The sequence below is a fragment of the Podarcis tiliguerta genome (genome assembly GCF_965153285.1).
Source record: "Podarcis tiliguerta genome assembly, chromosome: 8".
Classification (NCBI taxonomy): Eukaryota; Metazoa; Chordata; class Lepidosauria; order Squamata; family Lacertidae; genus Podarcis; species Podarcis tiliguerta.
In genome coordinates this window covers 69,065,526-69,090,179 of record NC_139541.1, presented here as the reverse complement: position 1 = coordinate 69,090,179, position 24,654 = coordinate 69,065,526, and the positions used below count along the sequence as shown (strand labels likewise).

Below are 24,654 nucleotides of genomic sequence, written 5' to 3'. Positions count from 1 at the left end.
TGGGGCTGCCTAGAGTTGTTGTCCAAAGAATCTGGAGGGCACCAGATTGGGGAAGAATGATATAAAAGTGCTTCTTCACCATCGTAGCTCTGCGGTAGAAAGAATGTTTTGTATGCGGGAACGGGCCAAGGGGAAACCTACTCTGACCCATGCCTAGAAATAGGGTTACCATACATCCAGAATTTCCCAGACATATCCAGAATACTGCATTCGTCAGCAGCGTCCAGGCAGAAATCAACTAAATGTTCGGGAAATTCCAGACGTATGGCAGCCCATGTTGGCAGTGCTGATTTCCCCGGTTTCCCCTTAAAATAGCTCAAAATCAGCAATTTTATGACACGAGTAGAAGTGTGGGCAAGCCTCGACAGATTTATTCATCCTTAGCAATGGCTCTTTAGTGTCTCCTGTTAAGAATAACGCCTATACACAGCTTGGAATTGCCCACCATGATGCATGTCCAAGTATGGGTATACTCCCGCAAGGGATTTGGAATACTGTTGTTTGGTATACAAGGCACTGAATGCTCTGTTATTCCCTTATATTTTTAGCTCGTTTTAAAATCCACTCCTACTGAAACCTAGAATCGAGATCACTTTTGGATGCCAACCCCTCTGAGGCAATATCTGGACTGGTATCATGACAGGAACAGCTTCTCCCTGGCTGAATCCCAGGGATAGGACAGGCAGCTGGTCTCCCAAGCACAACAGAACACCTCTTGCTGTTAAATAAATATGCTTCCCTGCAGCAAAGCAGATTGGGTTCACCAGCTCAGAAATGCTGAGCTTCAGCCCCACAGATATTGTACATAAGTTCGGTCACTAGCTAGCCTCTGCTTCCTTGAATTTGCATTGTTTGATGTTTTCAGTTTGTTTCACTAGCTTATTCACATTTGACTCAAAGTGTCACATAGCATACATAGAGGGGTCCCTCTGCCAAACAGCACAACACATTCCAATCTGATGTGTGATAGCTGCTCCCCAGGTACACAGCAAAGTCTTTCTTGGTTCAAGGCTACAGCTGTCTTTGGGGCATGGCAACGGGCGTTTCACAGCAATGTCTTGACCCAGACCGAGTTGAATCTAACAGACAAATCAATAAAAAGCTTTTGGTAAAGGTCTTGCATTTGTGTGAGTCCATCTTGACAGCTTTTTGGCAAAATAATGATTTTACACAGCTGCCTGGGCTACAGTGCTGGTCAAAGAAGCACTGAGAGTACCACCAGGCCTCGATGGTTGTAGCTGGCATTTGGGTCAGTGCTATTACTTCCACAAGGACGTAGTCCATCAGCAACTGCCCAGGTTTTCCTGGTTTGGAGTGTATGTGCAACAAGTAGGATTGCTAGACAAGAACTGGTAGTCATGTTTGGAAAAGTATTTAGTGAGAGGGAGTAAATAACCCCAATTCATTGTTTCTGTAAGCTGTTTTGGAAATAGAAAAGCAATAGAAAAAATGTGTTAAATAAGCAAATAAATCGCCTCATAAGAAGACTCCCACAGGGCTGGGGGTGAAGAAAGAGGCAAAAATTGACCTTATGATCATATTTTGGTGATGCTGTTCCTCATGGCCAGTATGTAAAACATGACAACCATTCAAATGGTGGGTGGTTGCTAATACTGCCTCCAACTCTTTCATTTTTCTCCTTCCTCCAATCTTGATCAACACTTAAAGCCTCAGGCTTTGTGCCAGCGCTGCCCTTCCACAATTTGCCCATGTCACCTAGATGTAGCTCAGACCTGTAGGCTGTTGACCAGCCTTTGTCAACCTGGTGCCCTCTAAATGTTTTGTAGTACAACTCCCATCACGAAGTGACCACTCTCGATCCTGAGTGAGACCCTGTCAGCATATAAAACCTCTGCTCAGAGATCTTTAGTGGTTGCCAATTTGTTACTGGGCCAAGTTCAAGGTTACTAGTGGTATGTAAAACCCTTAATGGCTTGAGACTAGTTTATTTGCAAGATCACCTTACCCCATATATGCCCATTTGACCACTGGAACTTGCACTGTTACAGATGCTGAATATTACGCGTTCCACACTTATCTGAAATTGACCTTTTAGTGTGTCAAGGACTACACTTATTCTCTGCCTATTGAAAACAGGCAGGCCCCTTCACAAGCCTATCCAGACAAAAATATCTTGACATGTTTTAATCTTTTTTACTATATATTTTAATTATCTTTAACTGTTTTCGTTGTTTTCAAATGGTTTTATTGATAATTTCAATATTTCTTGTAAATTGCTTAGAGGTTCTACTACAATCAAGCAGTGTATAAAAACTTTGTTAAATAAAAATAAACTTTCTTAGGGTTTTATGTTACTTTGGGTTTTGTGCTGCATTACACTCTTCCAAACAACATGTTCATACAAACTGAAATGAGCGGGACATTATCTCTTCTGTGCCCACAACACGCCCGTTCATGTGGCTCCACAGCAAACGAAACTAGGTGGTCTCAGGTACAGGGAAAGATGGAGGCCCTCTGGTCACAGTATCACATTTTTATTGTCAGCTGTGGCAGGGGGGAAACTGGGGACAAGATAAGAAAGGAATATTGCTAATGGCGGTGAGTTCAGTCAGAGTAAAAAGACAAAGCTTCCTCAGAGCTCCAGGCAGCAGAGCCTAGGGATTGTTTCATGACAGACAGCTTGCATCTGATACACAAAATGGAGGTTATTGCTCTCCAACTTCTCAGAGGCAAATGCGACAAATGTTTTGAATAAGCAGATTCCATACAACTAACACCTCTAGGTGACATATGCAAGAGGTTCTAAGGGTGCGATATATCATCACAAGCACGAAGTAATATTTGAGGTTCTTCCTTTACATAGCTTTTTGTTGTTTTTATTTACCTCAGAAATTTTACCTCAGAGTGGGGATGGCCCTACAATCAGGCGGAAGTTAACCAGGGAGGGCAGCAGCAACAGCCACCTTTCCTGAATCCCCAATAATTCCCCTCAGTGTCCACATGGTATCTCATAATCTGGCCTGCTGCCTCAGGGGCAGTGAGGAATATTATCCTGCCACCAACGCTGAGGTTAAGATTCAACTGCCAGTCTGGAACATGAAATGGGTAAGTGGGGTGGGGGGGTGCCATCTTGTCCTTTGTATCAGAAAGAGCGGTGGACTCGTAATCTGAGGAACCGGGTTCACGTCTCTACTCCTCCACATACAGCTGCTGAAATGACCTTGGGCTAGTCACACTTCTCTGAAGTCTCTCAGCCCCACTCACCTCACAGAGTGTTTGTTGTGGGGGAGGAAGGGAAAGGAGATTGTGAGCCGCTTTGAGACTCCTTAGGGTAGTGATAAAGCGGGACATCGAATCCAAACTCTTCTTCAACCATTGCAGGTGCATTTCAGCTAATACGTGCAGTGCGTGAACTGAATTATTCACGGCACAATCTACTGCCCTGTTCTGGAAAATTCATCTTGTTCCCCAGTTAGTTTAACTGCTAGTCATCCTGAGGAGACTGTCATGGGTGGTGTATTGAAGGGCCTGTTCAACAGCAATGTCCTGACTGAAACATTCTCCTCAGACAGGCTGGCCTGGTTCCATTTTCCAAACGCTTTTAATTTATTCATGCCTGTGCCTTAAAACTCTTTGTGTTGGTTTCGGGGTCCAGCTGCTTCAATCTATTCACATGTTTGCCGTTTTATTTTATTGTACAGTTGACTGTGTTTATCGTAAGGCCCCCTGATAATGCAGTGTTTAAATAAAAACATAAATTGAAGCACCTCTTTAATCTAGCATTTGACACAAGAGATGTGTGCTTTCAGGACTCACCGTATTCCTATGATGGTAATCTGTTTTAACCGGTTTTAATTCTGAATTTTAAATTGTTGTAGTCCACCCTGGGGCCTGCTGGTATACAGTGGGTAATACATTAATTAATTAATTAACTAATTAATAGTGACCTGAGGAGTATTTTTTAACTTTCAGTGAGGGGATAAAAATAAAGAAAGCTATGCCTAGCCTTCTTTCAAAACTTTCCCAGGAACAGTGCTGAGGGAACCGCCCCCCCCATGTACCCATCCAAGTCATTGTTACATATTTAGACTCAAGAGAGATTAAGACAAAATTAAGCCAGATGTCTTTATTAGGCATAATCTGTTCCCTCTCACATACCTTTAATTAAAAGATCTGAAGAAATAGATTTACTGAACAAAGTCATTCTAATGAGATTTTGCCAAGGATTACCCAAATTATAGGATTAAATTCATCATTTCACCATTCACCCAAACACCAGTTTCCCCTTAGTACAATTTAGTAGCTTCAGTCTGGAACTTTCAGTTTACCAAGTGAATCTTCTCTCACTCCACACTGAGAAGGGGAAAGAGAAAGAGAAAGTGAGAGAAAGTAGCAGTTAGAACATAAAATGGACTGAACCAGTGGTGCAGTTAGGCAAAATAAAGATTCAATGATCTTATGGAACATCTCTTTTTTAGGTCCTTCAAAATGTCACCTTTTCTGTTTGGGATCCCTCCAGTCCACCATACTGAGTGGAGCTATAGACTTCTACCCTCAAGTCCCACCTGGTGGCATTGCTAGACCAAACAAGCCTCTACTTTAGTAAATTCAGTGAAGCTCCTAATGTAATAATTGCTGAGTTTGCTCTCATTCAAGGCAGCAGGGGAAGCCCTGTGTTCCCTTGGTGTTCTTTCTTTCTTTCTTTCTTTCTTTCTTTCTTTCTTTCTTTCCTTCTTTCTTTCTGGCCAGGGATTCTGAGCACTTCCATGTGCCCGGATCTACCTACGTTTTAATTTTCAGAATGCACATGATTATAGTGTTTCTCTGTGGCATCATGAGAACATAGGAAGCTGCCTTATTCCGATTCAGACCATTGGTCCATCTAGCTCAATTGTATGTACCATGAGTGACAGCAGGGGTTCAGATAGGAGTTTTCCCCAGTCCTGCCTGAAGGCACCAGGAAATGAACATGAAACCTTCTGCATGCAAAGTAAATGCTCTACCACTGAGCTACTTCCCTTCTCCAAATCAAAAGGGTGGCTAGGCCCAACTGCTCCTGTCAGAGACGTCTGCTAGAGGAACTTGGCCCAGGCCCACCACAAGCCTTGTTGCCTGAAACCTTGTTTTGTGCATTGATGAATAATTGGAACATGTTGCACAGTAAAATAATATGCAAGATGCATATTGGGCGACACACACACAAAAGGAGTTGATTCAAGTGCTCGAGAAATCTAACCATGGCACAATTTGATAAGATACTAATTAAGAAGTCATATCACAGTGGTTCTTCACAATGGTTTATTTTCCCTTTTCTAAGTCATTTTATGGTTATTTAAGGAGAATTTTTGGACACCCTTCAAAGTCAACCAATTTAATTTTCTCTGCTGTTCTTAGTAATGAATGTTGTATTTTGACTTTGTTATTGTATATCATTTTCTTCTTGTTAATTGCCTTGTGGGGCTTGTTAGGGGTGAATGTTGGTGGGTGGGTGTGTATCTAAGTTTGCTGACAGAAAAGCACAGAACATTTATGAAAGAAGCCCATATGGCTTGCCTCACCTGGTGCGCTCTTCATTTCATACAGGTTTTCCCATTCATGTCAATAGAAGGGGCAATACTACCTACCCATACCCATGAGAACAGAGAAGAGTTGCTTCCACTGAAATGAATGGGTAAACCATTCCAGTTGGGAACTCCACATATATATTTGAATCCCATCATTTGCAAGGGACTGTAGAATTCCAGGGCATTTCTGAAGATCCAATTGGCTGGATCTCAACCAGTTTTAATAAAATAGTCTGTCAGACCATATTCCAATTTTTCATCACTCTAATTTTGTTAGTTTTGTGGTTTTGTGGTTTAGATAGAATCCAACACATTCTTTACTCCACTAGAGGGCCTGCTACTGCCTTCCCCACCAGTGGAGCCAAGTAGAAAGCTGCCAAGTTCTTGGTGGTGACAGCAAAAAGTCTGGATTGCTGTGTTGCAGCCAACTTTTGAATTGGATCATCTTGGTGGTGAAATGTGGGGAGGGGAGGAGAGAGATAGAGAGATTTGGAACCTCTTATGGGGCACCATTTCACCAACATGCTTTTGCAATTGTCAGTGGAGCTCTTTTTGATGGCCTCCATTCAGTCATCCACAAGGAGAAGCAATTAAAAGCTAACTTACCAGGGGGTGAAATCTCTGGCTGTCCAAGATGTCAACAACCCAGGAACATCAATTACTTTCACTTCATTTGGGCCAATTAGGTCATCCGTCTGATCATTGTTGAAGTTTCCACATGCCCCACATACTTGGCCTTTCAAATCTGGACTAGCAGTCACCTGCACCCCTCCAGTTAGGTCCAGTTTTACTTCAACTTGAGGTGAACTCAGGGTGATGACTTCACCAGACAGATTAAGTATTATTGACTCTGTGATTTTGGATGGGATTTGAACTGGCAGCCCATTCACCTGAAACACACAAAACAGTTAAACAGGACAGAGAAAAGAGAAGCATACAGTGAAACAGGGTTCTCTTCCAAGTGCTTGGCATCAAACTAGAGCTATAAGGTTTAACTGGTTTAATCTGGAAGATTGGGGATGGGGTACATGTGGCCAGCCAGAGGTTGTGGGACTACAACTCCCATCATCTTTTATCATTGGCCATGGTTTTGGGATGATGGGAGCTGGAGTCCATTAACATCTGAAGGGTCATAACTTCCTTATTCCTGCAGAGAATACTGATTTGTTGATGACTGAGAGCAGTCTTGGGGGCTAGACCCTGCACCACCACATGGAGTGGTTAGGCGAATGCCGCTGGTCCCCATGAATACCATGATTTTTGTGGTGGCAGCCATGTTTTGTTTTTGTTTCTTACCCACATTGTGATAGAAATTCCATTTCAGATCAAGGGAATGCCCAGATGGAAAGCCAGACAAGGAGGGCCCTGGGACAGCATCTTTCATTTTCCAAGGGCACCTAGAACAGCTCTGTTAAGGGCCCCATGTTTGATTACATTTATATCGTACCTTTTCTCCAAGAACCGTATGGTGTTGTACATGATTCTCCACCCCAGGCCCCTCATTTTATCTTCATAAACCCTGTGCAGTAGGTTAGCTACCCCACCCTGTATTTTTGGAAGCCTTGTAAGAAGCTACTGCAGAAGAGTAAATTTGACTAACATCATGGGATGAACTGGTGCCTGAATGGTGATACCAAAGGGGCAGTGATTCTTTGGGGAAGCTGAGGCCTAGGCATTTGATCAGACTAATTTTATCCTTGGAAAATTGTAGCTGACATAGTAGTAGTGGCTAAAATAGGCTTGCCATATTTCAAAAAGTAAAATTTATTTTTTAGGAAACCACCATAGTTGTTGAACTTTGTTTTTTTATTGCTTTTTTTTAAGGAAGCTTCCGCTTTCTGGCTAGGCCCTGGGTGGCATATTTCAGTTCTTCAAAGCTGGGCTGTTATGGACTCCTTCACAAAGAGAGAGATTTTAGATTTAGATTTGCAGAGTTGGAAGGGACCCTTAGGATCATCTAGTCCAACCCCCTGCAATGCAGGAATCTTTCACCCAACACATGGGACTCAAACCCACAACCCTGAGATTAAGAGTCTCATGCTGAGCTAGAGAGAGAGAATGCTTAATGCACGGATACAAACAAAACCCTCCCTGCTCAGAATTCCTTTCCTGACAGATGTGGAGCATTTCAATTCAAGAGATCGGGGGGGGGGGCAGAAAACAAAACAAAACCCGGGTTGCCATATGTCCAGGAAATTCCTGGCATCTCTTAAAATTCAAAAAAATTCCCCCTGGACAGCATTTTAGGTGTCCAATTTGCTGCGATGACCAGAATTTTCCAGACGTATGGCAAGCCTAGGCTAAAACATCCAGGACCAAGGTGAAACTGTTCAAACATCCTTGTCATTTTTGCTACTGCTAGGAGGAGTAATGTTGCAACATTGATACTACGAAAATGTTGGTGAGGGGTTTTATTTGCCATTACATTTACCTTATGTTGCTTCTTTATTATGGCTGTTAATATGAAATTATTATCGCAATTGTTGATTTTATGATGTGTTCTCATGAGCCAGTTTGAGCATAATTTTGTGTGTGTGTGTGTGAGAGAGAGAGAGAGAGAGAGAGAGAGGGAGAGAGAAAGCGGCATACAACTAAAGTGGTTGTGGTGATGATGTTTATAATATAGTGACTGACCCAAAGTCATGGCAAAGTGGGGGATAATAAAATAAATATTGTATAAATAAATATTTTAATACGTAAGTAAAACTTCTCCCTTTCTTGTTCAGCTTTCTACTTACCCAGGCCTCCTTCTGTCTATTCACAGTAATAAATAGACCCTTGTAGAAGAAATAGAGCAAGTTGGCAGTGACTACTCCATTGGGTGGACATGACGAAACTTCCACAATCACACGGAACCAATAATCAGAGTTGAAGTCACAAAGGGAAGTCAGTTGAAAGGTGCCAGGAGCAGGGACTTTCCCAGAAAGGCCATCAAAGGTGGATAGCTGAGCTCCAGGCATCAGGGAGCAGCGGGACTCTGTTGGGAAGATAAGTTTGAAAATATACAACCCGAAGTGTATGGAATTTCAAAAGCCTAAGCCTTCTGGGGCAGGATGAAACCAGGACATTGCCCTCTTCTATGTGGAAGATTTGGAACTAGTAGTTTAAGAGATCTGCTTCCTCCTTAGTCTTCTCTTTACTAGATTCAACATAACCAGTTCTTTCAGACTTTCTAGATAAGACCTTTTATAATCTTTGTTGCTCCCCTTGAAGCCTTTTCTATTTTGTAAATAACCGTTTATTGTGGCACTGTGAACTGTGACTCCCTACTTAGAAACATTGGAAACTGCAATAGTCAGAGCCATTGGTCCATCTAGCAATATGTTGTCTATGCTCACAGGCAGTGGCATTCCAAGATTTCAGGCAAGGGACATTTCGCGGTTGACCTGGAGTTGCTGGGGACTGAAAGCCCTTGAAAAGTGCTGTTTTAAAATTTCAAAGGAAGTTCCCATTGGCACCAATGGAGGGCTGAATCTATAATGCCCTGTCAGTAAGGAACCCAAGAAAATAAAGAGAATCCAACAGTGTTTACCCCTCTGTTCACAAGAACAAGCAATCATCAAAAGTTACCTATCCTGTTGCATCGCATGATGCCATCGATCACCTCGCAAGTTTCTTCTCCTTGGCAAGTGATGGCCTCACACCTGAACCCTCCAACTGCAGTGCAGATGCATTTCTCCTTGCAGTCATTGAGCACCACAGGTTCATTAGGCTAGGGATCAAGAGATAACACTGGTATACAGGGGGAAAGGGTCAGAGAACACAGCCTAGGACCACTTGGAAAAGAAAGATTTTCATAGTAAAGGAAACCATCACTGAAAACTTAAGATGAGCTGGACTTGATCTGGCCACTGGGCATCGAGACCAGAATTCTGTTCCCATGGTGGCCAACAAGAAGCCCTATAGGAAGTTTGCAAGCCAGAGCTGAGTACAACAACATTCTTGCTCCAGCAGCAGAGATAGAACCTAGCCATTGTGATTAATAGCCATGGAGAGATTTCTGATCCGGAAATATGTCTAATCCTCTTTCACAACCATTCAAGTTAGTGGCCACCACTGCCTCTTGTGGGAGTGAATTCCATAGTTTAACCAGAGATGGCTGACAAAAAGGGTTGTGTATAGGCAATCCAATACTATCCCCATCACCACCACTGCCTCCCTCTCCACATACCGGGAAATATCTGCCACGCTCAAAGCAGCCACACTCATCCAAGGAGATGCATTTCAGGCCATCAAAGAAGAAGCCAGGATCACACTGGCAGCCCTCGACACAGTATTCCGGGCATCGAATGTGGTCAGTCAGTCCAGCACACTGGGTTTCACAGATGTTGGAACAAGTGGTATAATAACTGTTGGCAGGGCAAGTCACGGCTACAAGAAAAGGGACACAGAGGGTTAATCGGTGGGTCCCGCATATAGCAGAAGCAGCAGAATTAAACCTGCCCGCTTTGGATGGGCATATGTGATGCTGGCCAGAGCAATGCTAGTCAACAAAAAGACCAGGTCACAGGACCAATGAGATTTACCCCTTGGAGAAGTGGAAGGAAGCAATGGAGGTTGATGCGTTAGAGATGATGAGATGCTAGCCCAACAACCTCAGTCGGCCCCCAAGTGGTCCTTGCTTACTTACAACACCTTTTTACTTACAACAAGTCAGCAATGGCTCTGCCCATCATTGCCTCAGGCACCACTTACTCCTAGTCTCCTTGCCTTGTGCCTTGCCTGTCTCAGTGGGTACCAACCATCACTGGAAAGAAGGGAAAGCAGAATCAAGGTTCTCTTGGTACTCACGGCAGAAGGTTGCGCTTCTCCAAGGCTCAATAGTGACCCTGGCCTCCTGGCAGGCTTTCATGTAGCTCTGGAGGCTCTGGCACAGGATCTGTTGGTCACCACCTCCTACACACAGGTCATTGATGCAGTTGTCCAGATATGGCTCGGGGTTCACTATGGAATGGCATGCACTGAATGGACCATCGGATGCAGTGAGGAGCCCACAGGAGCTGGGCTGTTTGAAAGCTTCTTTCTTCTCCTCCGCACAAACTAAGCAGCCCTCTGCACCACACCCATCCGTGCAGGATACGCCCAGGACTGGAATTTTCCAGGCGGCACCAAATTCATTCACATCAGTGACCACGGTGCCATCAGGGAGCTGAAGATCGTCACTCTGGTCTCCATTGTAGTTCCCACACAAGCCGCCTACGTAGTCCTGGTAGATGCTGGGAATAGTGACCCTCACATGGGAATACAGGTCGTAGGTCAGTGCAAAGCCAAAGGTGGAGTCTATTGTGATACTGATCCCATGCTGAAAGATTCTAAGTTGCCCAGACAAAAGATTCACAGGGAGGCGTTGAAATACTCCATCCACCTGGAAAAATAAAGGGGATTGGCCTACTGAGTAGGGTGTGCTATGCAGAATAAGGGCCAATCTAGCCAAGATGCCATTCACACAATTAGCAGCTGGCAACTTAAAAATATATTGCAAGCTCATATGGAATGGACCTCGGTGAGAGAGAGATAGGGTCTTTAACGTTTTTGCGCTTTGTCATAGTCCCAAAACAAGATGCGTGATCTGCAGCTGTTATTTCTGTTGGGCTAGATAAGGAAAGCTTCCATTCACTGAAATTGGATCTCTTGTCCAATGCAAGGAGCAAACACAGGGATAGGATGATTCAGATTTGAAAGTTTAGCAGTGTGGGGGGGGTAATCGTGATGATGATGATGATGTGTTAGGCCCCCCTACTGCACAAACTCACCCAGTAGGGTACAAACTTGGATCAGGCTACCAAACCTGCAACTGACTTCTTAGAACCATTCACACAGTAGTTATGTGTGTGAAAACTACTGCTTCTACTCTGGCCCTAAAAGAAGGATGATGAGCAAATCATCTCCAAAACAATCTTCTAACCCATAGGCAAATATCTCAGGATGATTAGCGGGTGGCCTGATCCTGGTTACAGAGTGAGTAGGAGATGAACGCCCACCCCACCAAGCTTGTCGATTTAGCAGCATGAAGAGACTCACCAGCACTACTCCCCATTTGTTCCTCAGCAAAACAAGCTGCCTGTCAAGGACCTCAACATAGACCATCGTGGGAAGTGTGATCTCCCCATTGCCCCAAGGCTCATTCTCGACAATAACAACCAGGGGTTTCAAGCTTTGGGTTGGCTTCTGCAGCTTGGTTAAGACGTAGGTGCAGGTACCCTGGAAGTTAATGATTCGGCCATCGAAGGTCAGATAGAGGTCACCAACCACCGAGCAGGTGGCATTTCCAACTGCATGGCACTTGCGGTACCCTTCCACCATTTTGCATTCTTCATTGGGGGTGCAGGGAGCAGTAACACACATCACATTTCCACCAGCCTGGCACCTGCAACGTTCCTCGCAAGTTGGATAGAAATCTTCCAAGGCTGGATAGTAGCGTCCCTTGTAGAAGCAGCCACACTCAGACATAGGGACGCAAGTGTCAGAGCTCCTGACGAAGCCCTCATTGCACACACAGCCCTCCTCGCACTTCTCCGGGCATTGAGGCAGGACATGCAGGCTGCTGCAGGTCTGGTCACAGCCCTTGGTGCATTGTTCATAGTGACTGTTGAGCGGACAGGGTAGGGCTGCAAGTGCAAAACAGAGAGGTTAGCCAATGTTATGCTTTAGTGGTCTCGTGCAAATCTTGCATCTACAAAGGAGTAGAGGCTGGTCCATTTGGGACATTGTGGACCTGCCCTACCAAACTCGGCCTGGCTTTACACAGCCCCACCTGAGTGCTTTCTTACTTTCAACCAGTGCAGTGGGTGGCAATAGCTGCCAGCTTCTCTCCTAAGTCTTTGTGTTGCACCATAAAACGCTGCAAGGAGGAGGATGGGGAGAAAACTAGAATTTGTTGTCTCTGTTTCTCATTGTTTCTGGCTCCAACTACTGTTGAGCTCCCTGTCTTGCTCCCTACACATCCTGCCATCACTGCTAAGAGAGGATCGATGTGCAGCCACATCACAGGTGCACGGTTGCTAGAGTCAGAAACGGGGTGGTGTGATATCATATTCTCTCACCTTTTCTGGCAGGAGGGGGAACAATCGAAAGTGGAATCTTCTTCTTCCTGTCACACTTTTCCAGCAGAGAGCACACTGTATTTTGAATTGGACTATGAACTTTTGCAACTTTAAAGGATGGTTGCCTGGATCTGTCTAAAGCCCTGTAGCCTGGGCAAGACATATACTTGACTAAACATGTCAGTGTGTGCGTTTATATAGACAATTTGAGAGTGATTTCTTTGTTAAAAGGGAAACATAGAAGGGAGATGATGAAGGACTGTCTGGTGGGCTTGGAGAGTTACCTCCTTTCTTCTCTCATTCGTTCTCCCTATTTCTAAACTGTTCTTTTATCTGCACTGTTCCCTCCTCTCATTATCTGCCCCTAGACCCTGCTGGAAATGAACTTGACCTTACTAGCAGGAACTGCTTCAAACAATGGAGCACTCACGGCAGAAGGTTGCAGACCTCCAGGGGTATATGGTGACCCCAACAGCTCGGCAGTCTGCGGCATAGCTGGCGATGGCCGCACACATGAAGGCATAGCGTCCCTTGTAGAAACAATAGTCGTAGATGCAATCTTGGAAGGCGCCCTCTTCATCAACCTGGCCATGGCACTCCCGGAAGGGCCCATCCTTGGCCACAATAAGCCCACATTCCTGGCCCGCTGAACGCTGCTGGGCAGCTAATTCTTCCATCCCTGGGCATTTGGGGTCCGCTATCTCCTTGCATTTTGGGTCAATGTTCTCAATTCCACTGCCACCAAATACTGGCCTATCGGGAATGAGAATGCTCCCAGGCACAAGGGCATCATCTTCAGGGTTCCCATTGAAGTTTCCACACAGGCCACGCAGGATGTCGGCATAGGTGTTGGGCACCGTGACTGACACCTTGCTGTCCCAGTTGAAGGTCACCACGAGGCCAAAAACAGTCTCAATCACAGCATCCTGGCCCCTCCTATATAACTTGATTCTTCCTCCAGCTGCACTATAGGGAAGGAAGGTGAGCAAGCCTTCGACCTAGGAAGACAGGAGAAGATGCTGAAGTTGAAAAAATGAAAAGGATATTTGGGGCTCTTGTTTCCCACCCCCATCATCTCAACAGGAGCTGTGGCAAACTCCAGTCCAGGGGTCTAGTGTGGCTGTGCAAGTCTCTATCTGACACCTTTGACCCTTCCGCATTCACACACCCAGCCCCCGATTCGCACCCCCCTTGAGTGCTCTTGCCTGGTTGGAAAGCCAAACTCCCACTGGTATATGCCCCAGTGTGGTCCTTCTACAACTTAATAGGGAGGAGGATGTGGTCAGAATTAGTTTTCGTTGGCTCTCAGCCAGCGGACAGTGTCCACAACGCAACAGTCCTCTTCAAATGGCACCAGAGGGGACTTTTCACTATCATAATGATATCCCAATGTTATCCAGACTTACCAAGACTTTGCCAGAATATTGCCTGCTGACTATAATCTCAACATCATAGACATTGACTTGAACACTCCGGGTCCAGGTCACAGCAGTATTTCCCCGGTATTCATTCTGAACATAGACGCTAAACCCTTCCAGTTCCAAGGGTCTGTTGAAAACCTCAGCAAGCACATAGGCACAGGGCCCTTGGAAATCAAATCTCTTTTTGTCAAAGCTCAAGTAGTGGGGATCCCCAGATGCAGAGCAGGTGCTGTTCCCAGTCGGATAGCATCCCCGCACGCCTTTGACCACTTGGCACCGTTCCGTTGGTTTGCAAGCACTAGCTGCACACTCCACCACCCTCCTGGTCGGGTTGCACACACAACGCTTCTGGCACATGTCATCCGCCCAGAAAGCCTCGTTGGGGGCATAGGGGCGCCCTTCGTACAGACAACCGCAGCTGCTCTTGGGGATGCATGATCCTTGGCTCAGCACAAAACCCTCAAGGCACTGGCAGCCTTCGACACACACAGCTGGGCAGAGCTTTGGCCCTTGAATTTGGTCATCCATGCAGGTGGCTGGGCAGGCTGTTCCGCAGGTTTGGTACTGGCTGTTCGGAGGGCACTCCAGATCTGTAGGAAAGAGAAGGGGTTGGGTGGGTCACAGTGGTGATGTTATATTGAACCTACTGGCAACATGGACTAACACAGCAGGTGGATTCCTAATACAAATCTTGGGAATGAGAGCCTGGTCTTCTGCCCTGCCACCCAGTTCCTACACTGAGTGCACTACTGTGCATTTATATTGGATCACATCCCAACTATGCATTCATATCACTTTTAGACAACTTTAAGAATTATGATTTCCCCCAGAGAATCCTGGGAACGGTGGCTTGTTATTTAGGAGACCGCTCACCTTTAAGACCCCCATCTGAAACAAGGCCCCCTTCAGTTAGTTCATCCCCTTCTTTTCCGTGCTTTGCATACTCACAGCATCCAGAGTCCCTTCTCCAGTCACCAATTTGGGCTCCCTCGCTCTGGCAGGCATCGGCATAGGCTGCCAGGGCATCACACAAGGACTGTTTGTTGCCTTCAGTGGAGCAGACGTCAAAAACACAGTTTGTAAAGTAGATTGTGGGGGGCACCTTGGCATGGCAAAAAGCAAAGGGGCCATTGGAAACCTTGGTTAGCAGACCACAGTAGGCCTCTGACTCATACTTCTGGGCCTGATCGGATTCGCAAGGCTTACATGGCCCATTGCAATCATGCCAGCAAAGGCTGCCAATAGTCGGCACCTCCCAGCTTTCACCAAAGGCCGGGATGTTAGGGGCTGTGGTGCCTGCAGGGGTTTCGAAGTCATCGCTGGGATTCTCATTATAATTCCCACATAGGCCACCGACAGCCTCCTGATAAGCACTGCTGATGGTGACGCGGAGATGGTGACTCCAGTCGTAAGATACCTTCAGCTGGAAGTCCGTGGAAAGTATGACAGAGGTGCCAACCTGCAAAATTTGCAAGTTCCCACCCTTCAGATAAATGGGCAAGTGTGCCCGGATACCATTGACCTGTATTACAGAGGAAGAAAGACACAAGAGGGTAAAATCACTTTTTGCTCATGTGTAGCAGCAGAAGCTAAACTAAGCTAAGCTTCTATTGAACTACAGGTTTTGGCTGTTTTTGGATACAATTGGACACCATCTGGATGCCACGACCCTTAAAAAACTGCATGGATTTGAACCAAATTGGACATGTTTGTTCATGAGATCCATGAGCAGGTTTTCCTCTTTCTTTGGATATGAGTGGCTGGCATTTTGAATCATGGAAGGAACCTTTAGAAGCTGCACTGATCCTTTGGTTTCTTTTGCTTCCCTAGCAATGCCTGGTACAAATTTGCTGGTGGCTTATATGTAAAGATGTCTCATAGGTCAAGATGGCAGGGCCTAAAAATGTCACCAGTCTTTTGTTCTACACCTTGAACATGTGCAGTAACCATCAGCTCACATGGCCATCATGAACTCGTAAGTGGCATTGAACTTGCCTTCTGAATCAACTCTGAATCGATCAATACTCACCTGTACAAAACCAATTTCTGATCTGGTCATGGTGATGGTATACCCATAAACCTCAGTTGTCACCACAGTCACATAGGACACTGCTTTGTTCCCCCGGTTTTCATTCTTGGCAAAGATATGGAAAGATGGAAGTCTGAAGCTTTCATCACGTGTTTTGACAATTGTATAGGTGCAAGTGCCTTGGAAGTCATACTTGCGTCCGTCAAAAGTGTTGTAGTGCGGGTCACCCATTGCCCAGCAGGTAGCATTAGAGGATGGCACACAGTGTGGTTGACCATTTATCATCTTGCACACCATGCCTCTTCGGCACTTTACAATGGTACAGCTGGGTGGTGGTACAACTAAGGACAGGAGGGAGAAAGTTATTTCCCTGTATACCTATTGGAGTTGAAGGAAAGCTTCCTACATCATCATTATTAATATTATTGAAAGAATATCAGGTTTCTAACTTCTGATACACTATTGCATCTAATATCCCTAAATCCAGGGATTCAAAATTGGAAACCCTACTTTAAAAATGAAAGAAGAGAATAATAATTTAAAAATTCTGCAAGCAAACAGATGAGGGGGTCACATCTCTCACAACTTGCTATGAGATTACAATGAATCACTGTTCCCTTCACAGCAGCATTGAGGAGGCCAACACAGTTTTGGAACCGTGGGGAGGGAATGTTCAATTCTGTCTCTATGTGCTGCTACAGTGTTGACAAATACTGCTTCTCTGAAAGTGCTTTTTACGTTTCAAAGGAAGTGCCCATTGCCACCAGTGGAGGGCTGAACTCATAATGCCCAGCACTCCTTGCCTATTTCACAGGAATCCAAGAGAATACAGGGAATCCAAAAATCCCTCTGTTCATGGAGAAAAGTAATCATCACAAGTCACCTTTCTTGTGGCATTGCATGACGCCATCGATCACCTCGCAAGTTTCTTCTCCTTGGCAAGTGATGGCCTCACACCTGAACCCTCCAGCTGCAGTGCAGATGCATTTCTCCTTGCAGTCATTGAGCACCACAGGTTCATTAGGCTAGGGATCAAGAGATAACACTGGTATACAGGGGGAAAGGGTCAGAGAACACAGCCTAGAACCACTTGGGGGGAAAAGATTTCCATAGTAAAGGAAACCACCATTGAAAACGTAAGACTAGCCAGGCTTGATCTGGCCACTGGGCATCGAGACCAGAATTCTGTTCTCACAGTAGCCAACAAGAAGCCCTATAGGAAGTTTGCAAGCCAGAGCTGAGTACAACAACATTCTTGCTCCAGCAGCAGAGATAGAAGCTAGCCATCACGACTAATAGCCATGGAGAGCTTTCTGTTCCAGAAATATTTCTAATCCTCTTTCACAACCATTCAAGTTAATGGTCACCACTGCCTCTTGTGAGAGTGAATTCCATAGTTTAACCAGAGATGGCTGATCAAAAGGGTTGTGTATAGGCAATCCAATACTATCCCCATCACCACCACTGCCTCCCTCTCCACATACCGGGAAATATCTGCCACGCTCAAAGCAGCCACACTCATCCAAGGAGATGCATTTCAGGCCATCAAAGAAGAAGCCAGGATCACACTGGCAGCCCTCGACACAGTATTCCGGGCATCGAATGTGGTCAGTCAGTCCAGCACACTGGGTTTCACAGATGTTGGAACAAGTGGTATAATAACTGTTGGCAGGGCAAGTCACGGCTACAAGAAAAGGGACACAGAGGGTTAATCGGGGGGTCCCTCATATAGCAGAAGCAGCAGAATTAAACCTGCCTGCTTTGGATGCGCATATGTGATGCTGGCCAGAGCAATGCTAGTCAACAAAAAGACCAGGTCACAGGACCAATGAGATTTACCCCTTGGAGAAGTGGAAGGAAGCAATGGAGGTTGATGCGTTAGAGATGATGAGATGCTAGCCCAACAACCTCAGTCAGCCCCCAAGTGGTCCTTGCTTGCTTACAACACCTTTTTACTTACAACAAGTCGGCAATGGCTCTGCCCGTCATTGCCCCAGGCACCACTTACTCCTAGTCTCCTTGCCTCGTGCCTTGCCTGTCTCAGTGGGTACCAACCACCACTGGAAAGAAGGGAAAGCAGAATCAAGGTTCTCTTGGTACTTACGGCAGAAGGTTGCGCTTCTCCAAGGCTCAATAGTGACCCTGGCCTCCTGGCAGGCTTTCATATAGCTCTGGAGGCTCTGGCACAGGATCTGTTGGTCACCACCTCCTACACACAGGTCATTGATGCAGTTGTCCAGATATGGCTCGGGGTTCACTATGGAATGGCATGCACTGAATGGACCATCGGATGCAGTGAGGAGCCCACAGGAGCTGGGCTGTTTGAAAGCTTCTTTCTTCTCCTCCGCACAAACTAAGCAGCCCTCTGCACCACACCCATCCGTGCAGGATACGCCCAGGACTGGAATTTTCCAGGCGGCACCAAATTCATTCACATCAGTGACCACGGTGCCATCAGGGAGCTGAAGATCGTCACTCTGGTCTCCATTGTAGTTCCCACACAAGCCGCCTACGTAGTCCTGGTAGATGCTGGGAATAGTGACCCTCACATGGGAATACAGGTCGTAGGTCAGTGCAAAGCCAAAGGTGGAGTCTATTGTGATACTGATCCCATGCTGAAAGATTCTAAGTTGCCCAGACAAAAGATTCACAGGGAGGCGTTGCAATACTCCATCCACCTGGAAAAATAAAGGGGATTAGCCTACTGAGTAGGGTGTGCTATGCAGAATAAGGACCAATATATCTGAAGGAGCGTCTCCACCTCCGTCGTTCTACCCGGACACTGAGGTCCAGCACCGAGGGCCTTCTGGCGGTTCCCTCACTGCGAGAAGCCAAGTTACAGGGAACCAGGCAGAGGGCCTTCTCGGTAGTGGCGCCTTCCCTGTGCAACACCCTCCCACCAGATGTCAAAGAGAACAACAACTACCAGGCTTTTAGAAGACATCTGAAGGCTGCCCTGTTTAGGGAAGCTTTTAATGTTTGATGTATTTTAATATTCTTTTGGAAGCCGCCCAGAGTGGCTGAGGAAGCCCAGCCAGATGGGCGGGGTATAAATAATAAATTATTATTATTATTATTATTATTATTATTATTATTATTATTATTATATCTAGCCAAGATGCCATTCACACAATTAACAGCTGGGGACTGAAGAATATATTGCAAGCTCACATGGAATGGACCTCGGCAAGAATGGTAGGGTCTTTAACATTTTTGCGCTTTGTCATAGTCCCGAAACAGGATGGGTCATCTGCAGCTGCTATTTCTGTTGGGCTAGAGAAGGAAAGCTTCCATTCACTCAAATGGGATCTCTTTTTCAATGCAAGGAGCAAACACAGGGAGGGGATGATTCAGATTTGAAAGTTTAGCAGTGTGTAGGGGTGATGGTGATGATGTGTAAGGCTTCCCTACTGCACATACTCACCCATCAGGGTGCAAACTTGGATCATGCTACCGACCCTGCAATTGACATCTTAGAACCATTCACACAGTAGTTATGTGTGTGAAAACTACTGCTTCTACTCTGGCCCTAAAAGAAGGATGATGAGCAAATCATCTCCAAAACAATCTTCTAACCCTTAGGCAAATATCTCAGGATGATTAGTGGGTGGCCTGATCCTGGTTACAGAGTGAGTAGGAGATGAACGCCCACCCCACCAAGCTTGTCGATTTAGCAGCATGAAGAGACTCACCAGCACTACTCCCCATTTGTTCCTCAGCAAAACAAGCTGCCTGTCAAGGACCTCAACATAGACCATCGTGGGAAGTGTGATCTCCCCATTGCCCCAAGGCTCATTCTCGACAATAACAACTAAGGGTTTCAAGCTCTGGGTTGGCTTCTGCAGCTTGGTTAAGACGTAGGTGCAGGTGCCCTGGAAGTTAATGATTCGGCCATCGAAGGTCAGATAGAGGTCACCAACCACCGAGCAGGTGGCGTTTCCAACTGAGTGGCACTTGTGGTACCCTTCCACCGTTTTGCATTCTTCATTGGGGGTGCAGGGAGTGGTAACACACACCACGTTTCCACCAGCTTGGCACCTGCAACGTTCCTCGCAAGTTGGATAGAAATCTTCCAAGGCTGGATAGTAGCGTCCCTTGTAGAAGCAGCCACACTCAGACATAGGGACGCAAGTGTCAGAGCTCCTGACGAAGCCCTCATTGCACACACAGCCCTCCTCACACTTCTCTGGGCATTGAGGCGGGACATGCAGGCTGCTGCAGGTCTGGTCACAGCCCTTGGCACAATGTTCATAGTGACTGTTGAGCGGACAGGGTAGGGCTGCAAGTGCAAAACAGAGAGATTAGCCAATGTTATGCTTTAGTGGTCTCGTGCAAATCTTGCATCTACAAAGAAGTAGAGTCTGGTCCATTTGGGACAATGTGGACCTGACCCACCAAACTAGGCCTGGCTTTACCCAGCCCCACCTGAGTGCTTTCTTACTTTCAAACAGTGCAGTGGGTGGCAATAGCTGCCAGCTTCCTTCCCCTAAGTGTTGCCCTGTAAAACCCTGCAAGGAGGAGGATGGGGAGAAAACTAGAATTTGTTGTCTCTGTTTCTCATTGTTTCTGGCTCCAACTACTGTTGAGCTCCCTGCCTTGCTCCCTACACATCCTGCCATCACAGCTAAGAGAGGATCGATGTGAAGCCACATCACAGGTGCACGGTTGCTAGAGTCACAAACAGGGGATGGTATGATATCATATTCTCTCACCTTTTCTGGCAGGAGGGGGAACAATAGAAAGCGGAATCTTCCTGTCACACTTTTCCAGCAGAGAGCACACTGTATTTTGAATTGGACTATGAATTTTTACAACTTTAAAGGATGGTTGCTTGGATCTGTCTAAAGCCCTGTAGCCTGGGCAAGACATTTATTTGACTAAACATGTGAGTGTGTGTGTTTATATAGACAATTTGAGAGTGATTTCTTTGTTAAAAGGGAAACATAGAAGGGAGATGATGAAAGTCTGTCTGGTGGGCTTGGAGAGTTACCTCTTTCTTCTCTCATTCGTTCTCCCCTGTTTCTAAACTGTTCTTTTATCTGCACTGTTCCCTCCTCTCATTATCTGCCCCTAGACCCTGCTGGAAATGAACTTGACCTTCCTAGGAGGAACTGCTTCAAACAATGGAGCACTCACGGCAGAAGGTTGCAGACCTCCAGGGGTATATGGTGACCCCAACAGCTCGGCAGTCTGCGGCATAGCTGGCGATGGCCGCGCACATGAAGGCATAGCGTCCCTTGTAGAAACAATAGTCGTAGATGCAATCTTGGAAGGCACCCTCTTCATCAACCTGGCCATGGCACTCCCGGAAGGGCCCATCCTTGGCCACAATAAGCCCACATTCCTGGCCCGCTGAACGCTGCTGGGCAGCTAATTCTTCCATCCCTGGGCATTTGGGGTCCGCTATCTCCTTGCATTTTGGGTCAATGTTCTCAATTCCACTGCCACCAAATACTGGCCTATCGGGAATGAGAATGCTCCCAGGCACAAGGGCATCATCTTCAGGGTTCCCGTTGAAGTTTCCACACAGGCCACGCAGGATGTCGGCATAGGTGTTGGGCACCGTGACTGACACCTTGCTGTCCCAGTTGAAGGTCACCACGAGGCCAAAAACAGTCTCAATCACAGCATCCTGGCCCCTCCTATATAACTTGATTCTTCCTCCAGCTGCACTATAGGGCAGGAAGGTGAGCAAGCCTTCGACCTAGGAAGACAGGAGAAGATGCTGCTGTTGAAAAAATGAAAAGGATATTTGGGGCTCTTGTTTCCCACCCCCATAATCTCAACAGGAGGTGAGGCAAACTCCAGTCCAGGGGTCTAGTGTGGCCGTGCAAGTCTCTATCTGACACCTTTCACCTTTCTGCATTCACACACCCAGCCCCAGCCCCCAATTTGCGCCCCCCTTGAGTGCTCCTGCCTGGTTGGAAAGCCAAACTCCCACTGGTATATGCCCCAGTGTGGTCCTTCCACAACTTAATAGGGAGGAGGAGGTGGTCAGAATTAGTTTTCATTGGCTCTCAGCCAGCGGACAGTGTCCACAACACAACAGTCCTCTTCAAATGGCACCAGAGGGGACTTTTCACTATCATAATGATATCCCAATGTTATCCAGACTTACCAAGACTTTGCCAGAATATTGCCTGCTGACTATAATCTCAACATCATACACGTTGACTTGAACACTCCGGGTCCAGGTCACAGCAGTATTTCCCCGGTATTCATTCTGAACATAGACGCTAAACCCTTCCAGTTCCAGGGGTCCGTTGAAAACCTCAGCAAGCACATAGGCACAGGGCCCTTGGAAATCAAATCTCTTTTTGTCAAAGCTCAAGTAGTGGGGATCCCCGGATGCAGAGCAGGTGCTGTTCCCAGTCGGATAGCATCCCCGCACGCCTTTGACCACTTGGCACCGTTCCGTTGGTTTGCAAGCACTAGCTGCACACTCCACCACCCTCCTGGTCGGGTTGCACACACAACGCTTCTGGCACATGTCATCCGCCCAGAAAGCCTCGTTGGGGGCATAGGGGCGCCCTTCGTACAGACAACCGCAGCTGCTCTTGGGGATGCATGATCCTTGGCTCAGCACAAAACCCTCAAGGCACTGGCAGCCTTCGACACACACAGCTGGGCAGAGCTTTGGCCCTTGAATTTGGTCATCCATGCAGGTGGCTGGGCAGGCTGTTCCGCAGGTTTGGTACTGGCTGTTCGGAGGGCAGTCCAGGTCTGTAGGGAAGAGAAGGGGTTGGGTGGGTCACAGTGGTGATGTTATATTGAACCTACTGGCAACATGGACTAACACAGCAGGTGGATTCCTAATACAAATCTTGGGAATGAGAGCCTGGTCTTCTGCCCTGCCACCCAGTTCCTACACTGAGTGCACTACTGTGCATTTATATTGGATCACATCCCAACTATGCATTCATATCACTTTTAGACAACTTTAAGAATTATGATTTCTCCCAGAGAATCCTGGGAACGGTGGCTTGTTATTTAGGAGACCGCTCACCTTTAAGACCCCCATCTGAAACAAGGCCCCCTTCAGTTAGTTCATCCCCTTCTTTTCCGTGCTTTGCATACTCACAGCATCCAGAGTCCCTTCTCCAGTCACCAATTTGGGCTCCCTCGCTCTGGCAGGCATCGGCATAGGCTGCCAGGGCATCACACAAGGACTGTTTGTTGCCTTCAGTGGAGCAGATGTCAAAAACACAGTTTGTAAAGTAGATTGTGGGGGGCACCTTGGCATGGCAAGAAGCAAAGGGGCCATTGGAAACCTTGGTTAGCAGACCACAGTAGGCCTCTGACTCATACTTCTGGGCCTGATCGGATTCGCAAGGCTTACATGGCCCATTGCAATCATGCCAGCAAAGGCTGCCAATAGTCGGCACCTCCCAGCTTTCACCAAAGGCCGGGATGTTAGGGGCTGTGGTGCCTGCAGGGGTTTCAAAGTCATCGCTGGGATTCTCGTTATAATTCCCACATAGGCCACCGACAGCCTCCTGATAAGCACTGCTGATGGTGACGCGGAGATGTTGACTCCAGTCGTAAGATACCTTCAGCTGGAAGTCCGTGGAAAGTATGACAGAGGTGCCAACCTGCAAAATTTGCAAGTTCCCACCCTTCAGATAAATGGGCAAGTGTGCCCGGATACCATTGACCTGTATTACAGAGGAAGAAAGAGACAAGAGGGTAAAATCACCATTTGCTCATGTGTAGCAGCAGAAGCTAAACAAAACTAAGCTAAGCCTGCTTCTCCATCTATTGGGCTACACGTTTTGGCTGTTTTTGGATACGATTGGACACCATCTGGATGCCACGACCCTTAAAAAACTGCATGGATTTGAACCAAATTGGACATGTTTGTTCCTCAGATCCATGAGCAGGTTTTCCTCTTTCTTTGGATATGTGTGGCTGGCATTTTGAATAATGGAAGGAACCTTTAGAAGCTGCACTGATCCTTTGGTTTCTTCTACTTCCCTAGCAATGCCAGGTACAAATTTGCTGGTGGCTTATATGTAAAGATGTCTCATAAGTCAAGATGGCAGGGTCTAAAAATGTCACCAGTCTTTTGTTCTACACCTTGAACATGTGCAGTAACCAACAGCTCACATGGCCGTCATGAACTCGTAAGTGGCATTGAACTTGCCTTCTGAATCAACTCTGAATCAATCAATACTCACCTGTACAAAACCAATTTCTGATCTGGTCATGGTGATGGTATACCCATAAACCTCAGTTGTCACCACAGTCACATAGGACACTGCTTTGTTCCCCCGGTTTTCATTCTTGGCAAAGATATGGAAAGATGGAAGTCCGAAGCTTTCATCACGTGTTTTGACAATTGTATAGGTGCAAGTGCCTTGGAAGTCATACTTGCGTCCGTCAAAAGTGTTGTAGTGCGGGTCACCCATTGCCCAGCAGGTAGCATTAGAGGATGGCACACACTGCGGTTGCCCATTTATCATCTTGCACACCATGCCTCTACGGCACAGCACACTGCTACAGGTGAGTTCTGGTTCAGCTAAGGACAGGAGGGAGGAAGTTATTTGCCAGCACTCTGAACCAATTAGAATTCATACAAAGTTTGCTACCACTTTGAAGATTTAGCATAGCTTCATATTTTTAGTTTCAAACACTTT

General features: G+C 46.4%; 3 protein-coding genes and 1 long non-coding RNA gene across 4 annotated transcripts; all 4 read right to left on the bottom strand.

Annotated features, from left to right (window-relative positions):
• Positions 1–4,036: 4,036 nt before the first annotated feature.
• On the bottom strand, positions 4,037–12,292 carry LOC310684336 (IgGFc-binding protein-like). The gene is made up of 7 exons (XM_083455323.1): positions 11,547–12,292; positions 10,317–10,890; positions 9,697–9,896; positions 9,096–9,237; positions 8,264–8,502; positions 6,132–6,415; positions 4,037–4,314 (listed from the first exon to the last, which is right to left on the bottom strand). The coding sequence occupies exons 1-7, from the start codon at positions 11,973–11,975 to the stop codon at positions 4,305–4,307; spliced, it is 1,878 nt and encodes a 625-aa protein (XP_083311449.1). The 5' UTR covers positions 11,976–12,292; the 3' UTR covers positions 4,037–4,304.
• A 686-nt stretch (positions 12,293–12,978) lies between these two features.
• LOC310683537 (IgGFc-binding protein-like) lies at positions 12,979–16,249 on the bottom strand (the record flags this gene model as incomplete). The annotated part of the gene is made up of 4 exons (XM_083453469.1): positions 12,979–13,566; positions 13,975–14,579; positions 14,938–15,511; positions 16,019–16,249. 4 exons carry the CDS (start codon positions 16,247–16,249, stop codon positions 12,979–12,981), a joined length of 1,998 nt encoding a protein of 665 aa, XP_083309595.1.
• Positions 16,250–16,259: 10 nt separating this feature from the next.
• LOC310684906 lies at positions 16,260–18,165 on the bottom strand. The gene is made up of 3 exons (XR_014514953.1): positions 17,503–18,165; positions 16,902–17,043; positions 16,260–16,359 (listed from the first exon to the last, which is right to left on the bottom strand). It is a non-coding gene; the product is annotated as an uncharacterized lncRNA (long non-coding RNA).
• A 1,330-nt stretch (positions 18,166–19,495) lies between these two features.
• Positions 19,496–24,292, bottom strand: LOC310684243 (IgGFc-binding protein-like). The gene is made up of 5 exons (XM_083455032.1): positions 24,196–24,292; positions 23,100–23,673; positions 22,137–22,741; positions 21,155–21,722; positions 19,496–20,297 (listed from the first exon to the last, which is right to left on the bottom strand). The coding sequence occupies exons 1-5, from the start codon at positions 24,223–24,225 to the stop codon at positions 19,597–19,599; spliced, it is 2,478 nt and encodes an 825-aa protein (XP_083311158.1). The 5' UTR covers positions 24,226–24,292; the 3' UTR covers positions 19,496–19,596.
• Between the last annotated feature and the right edge of the window lie 362 nt (positions 24,293–24,654).

Bases quoted from the DNA above. Each gene is read 5' to 3' on its own strand.
- LOC310684243 (XM_083455032.1), bottom strand. From the start codon at position 24,225: ATGACCAGATCAGAAATTGGTTTTGTACAG. The intron at 23,674-24,195 runs GTGAGTATTGAT...TCTGTAATACAG, and splicing joins CAGAAATTGGTTTTGTACAG to GTCAATGGTATCCGGGCACA. The intron at 22,742-23,099 runs GTGAGTATGCAA...TCTTCCCTACAG, and splicing joins GAGAAGGGACTCTGGATGCT to ACCTGGACTGCCCTCCGAAC.
- LOC310684336 (XM_083455323.1), bottom strand. From the start codon at position 11,975: ATGTCTGAGTGTGGCTGCTTCTACAAGGGACGCTACTATCCAGCCTTG. The intron at 9,238-9,696 runs GTATGTGGAGAG...CTTGATCCCTAG, and splicing joins AGCGTGGCAGATATTTCCCG to CCTAATGAACCTGTGGTGCT. The intron at 8,503-9,095 runs GTAACTTTTGAT...TCTTCCCAACAG, and splicing joins CATGCGATGCAACAGGATAG to AGTCCCGCTGCTCCCTGATG.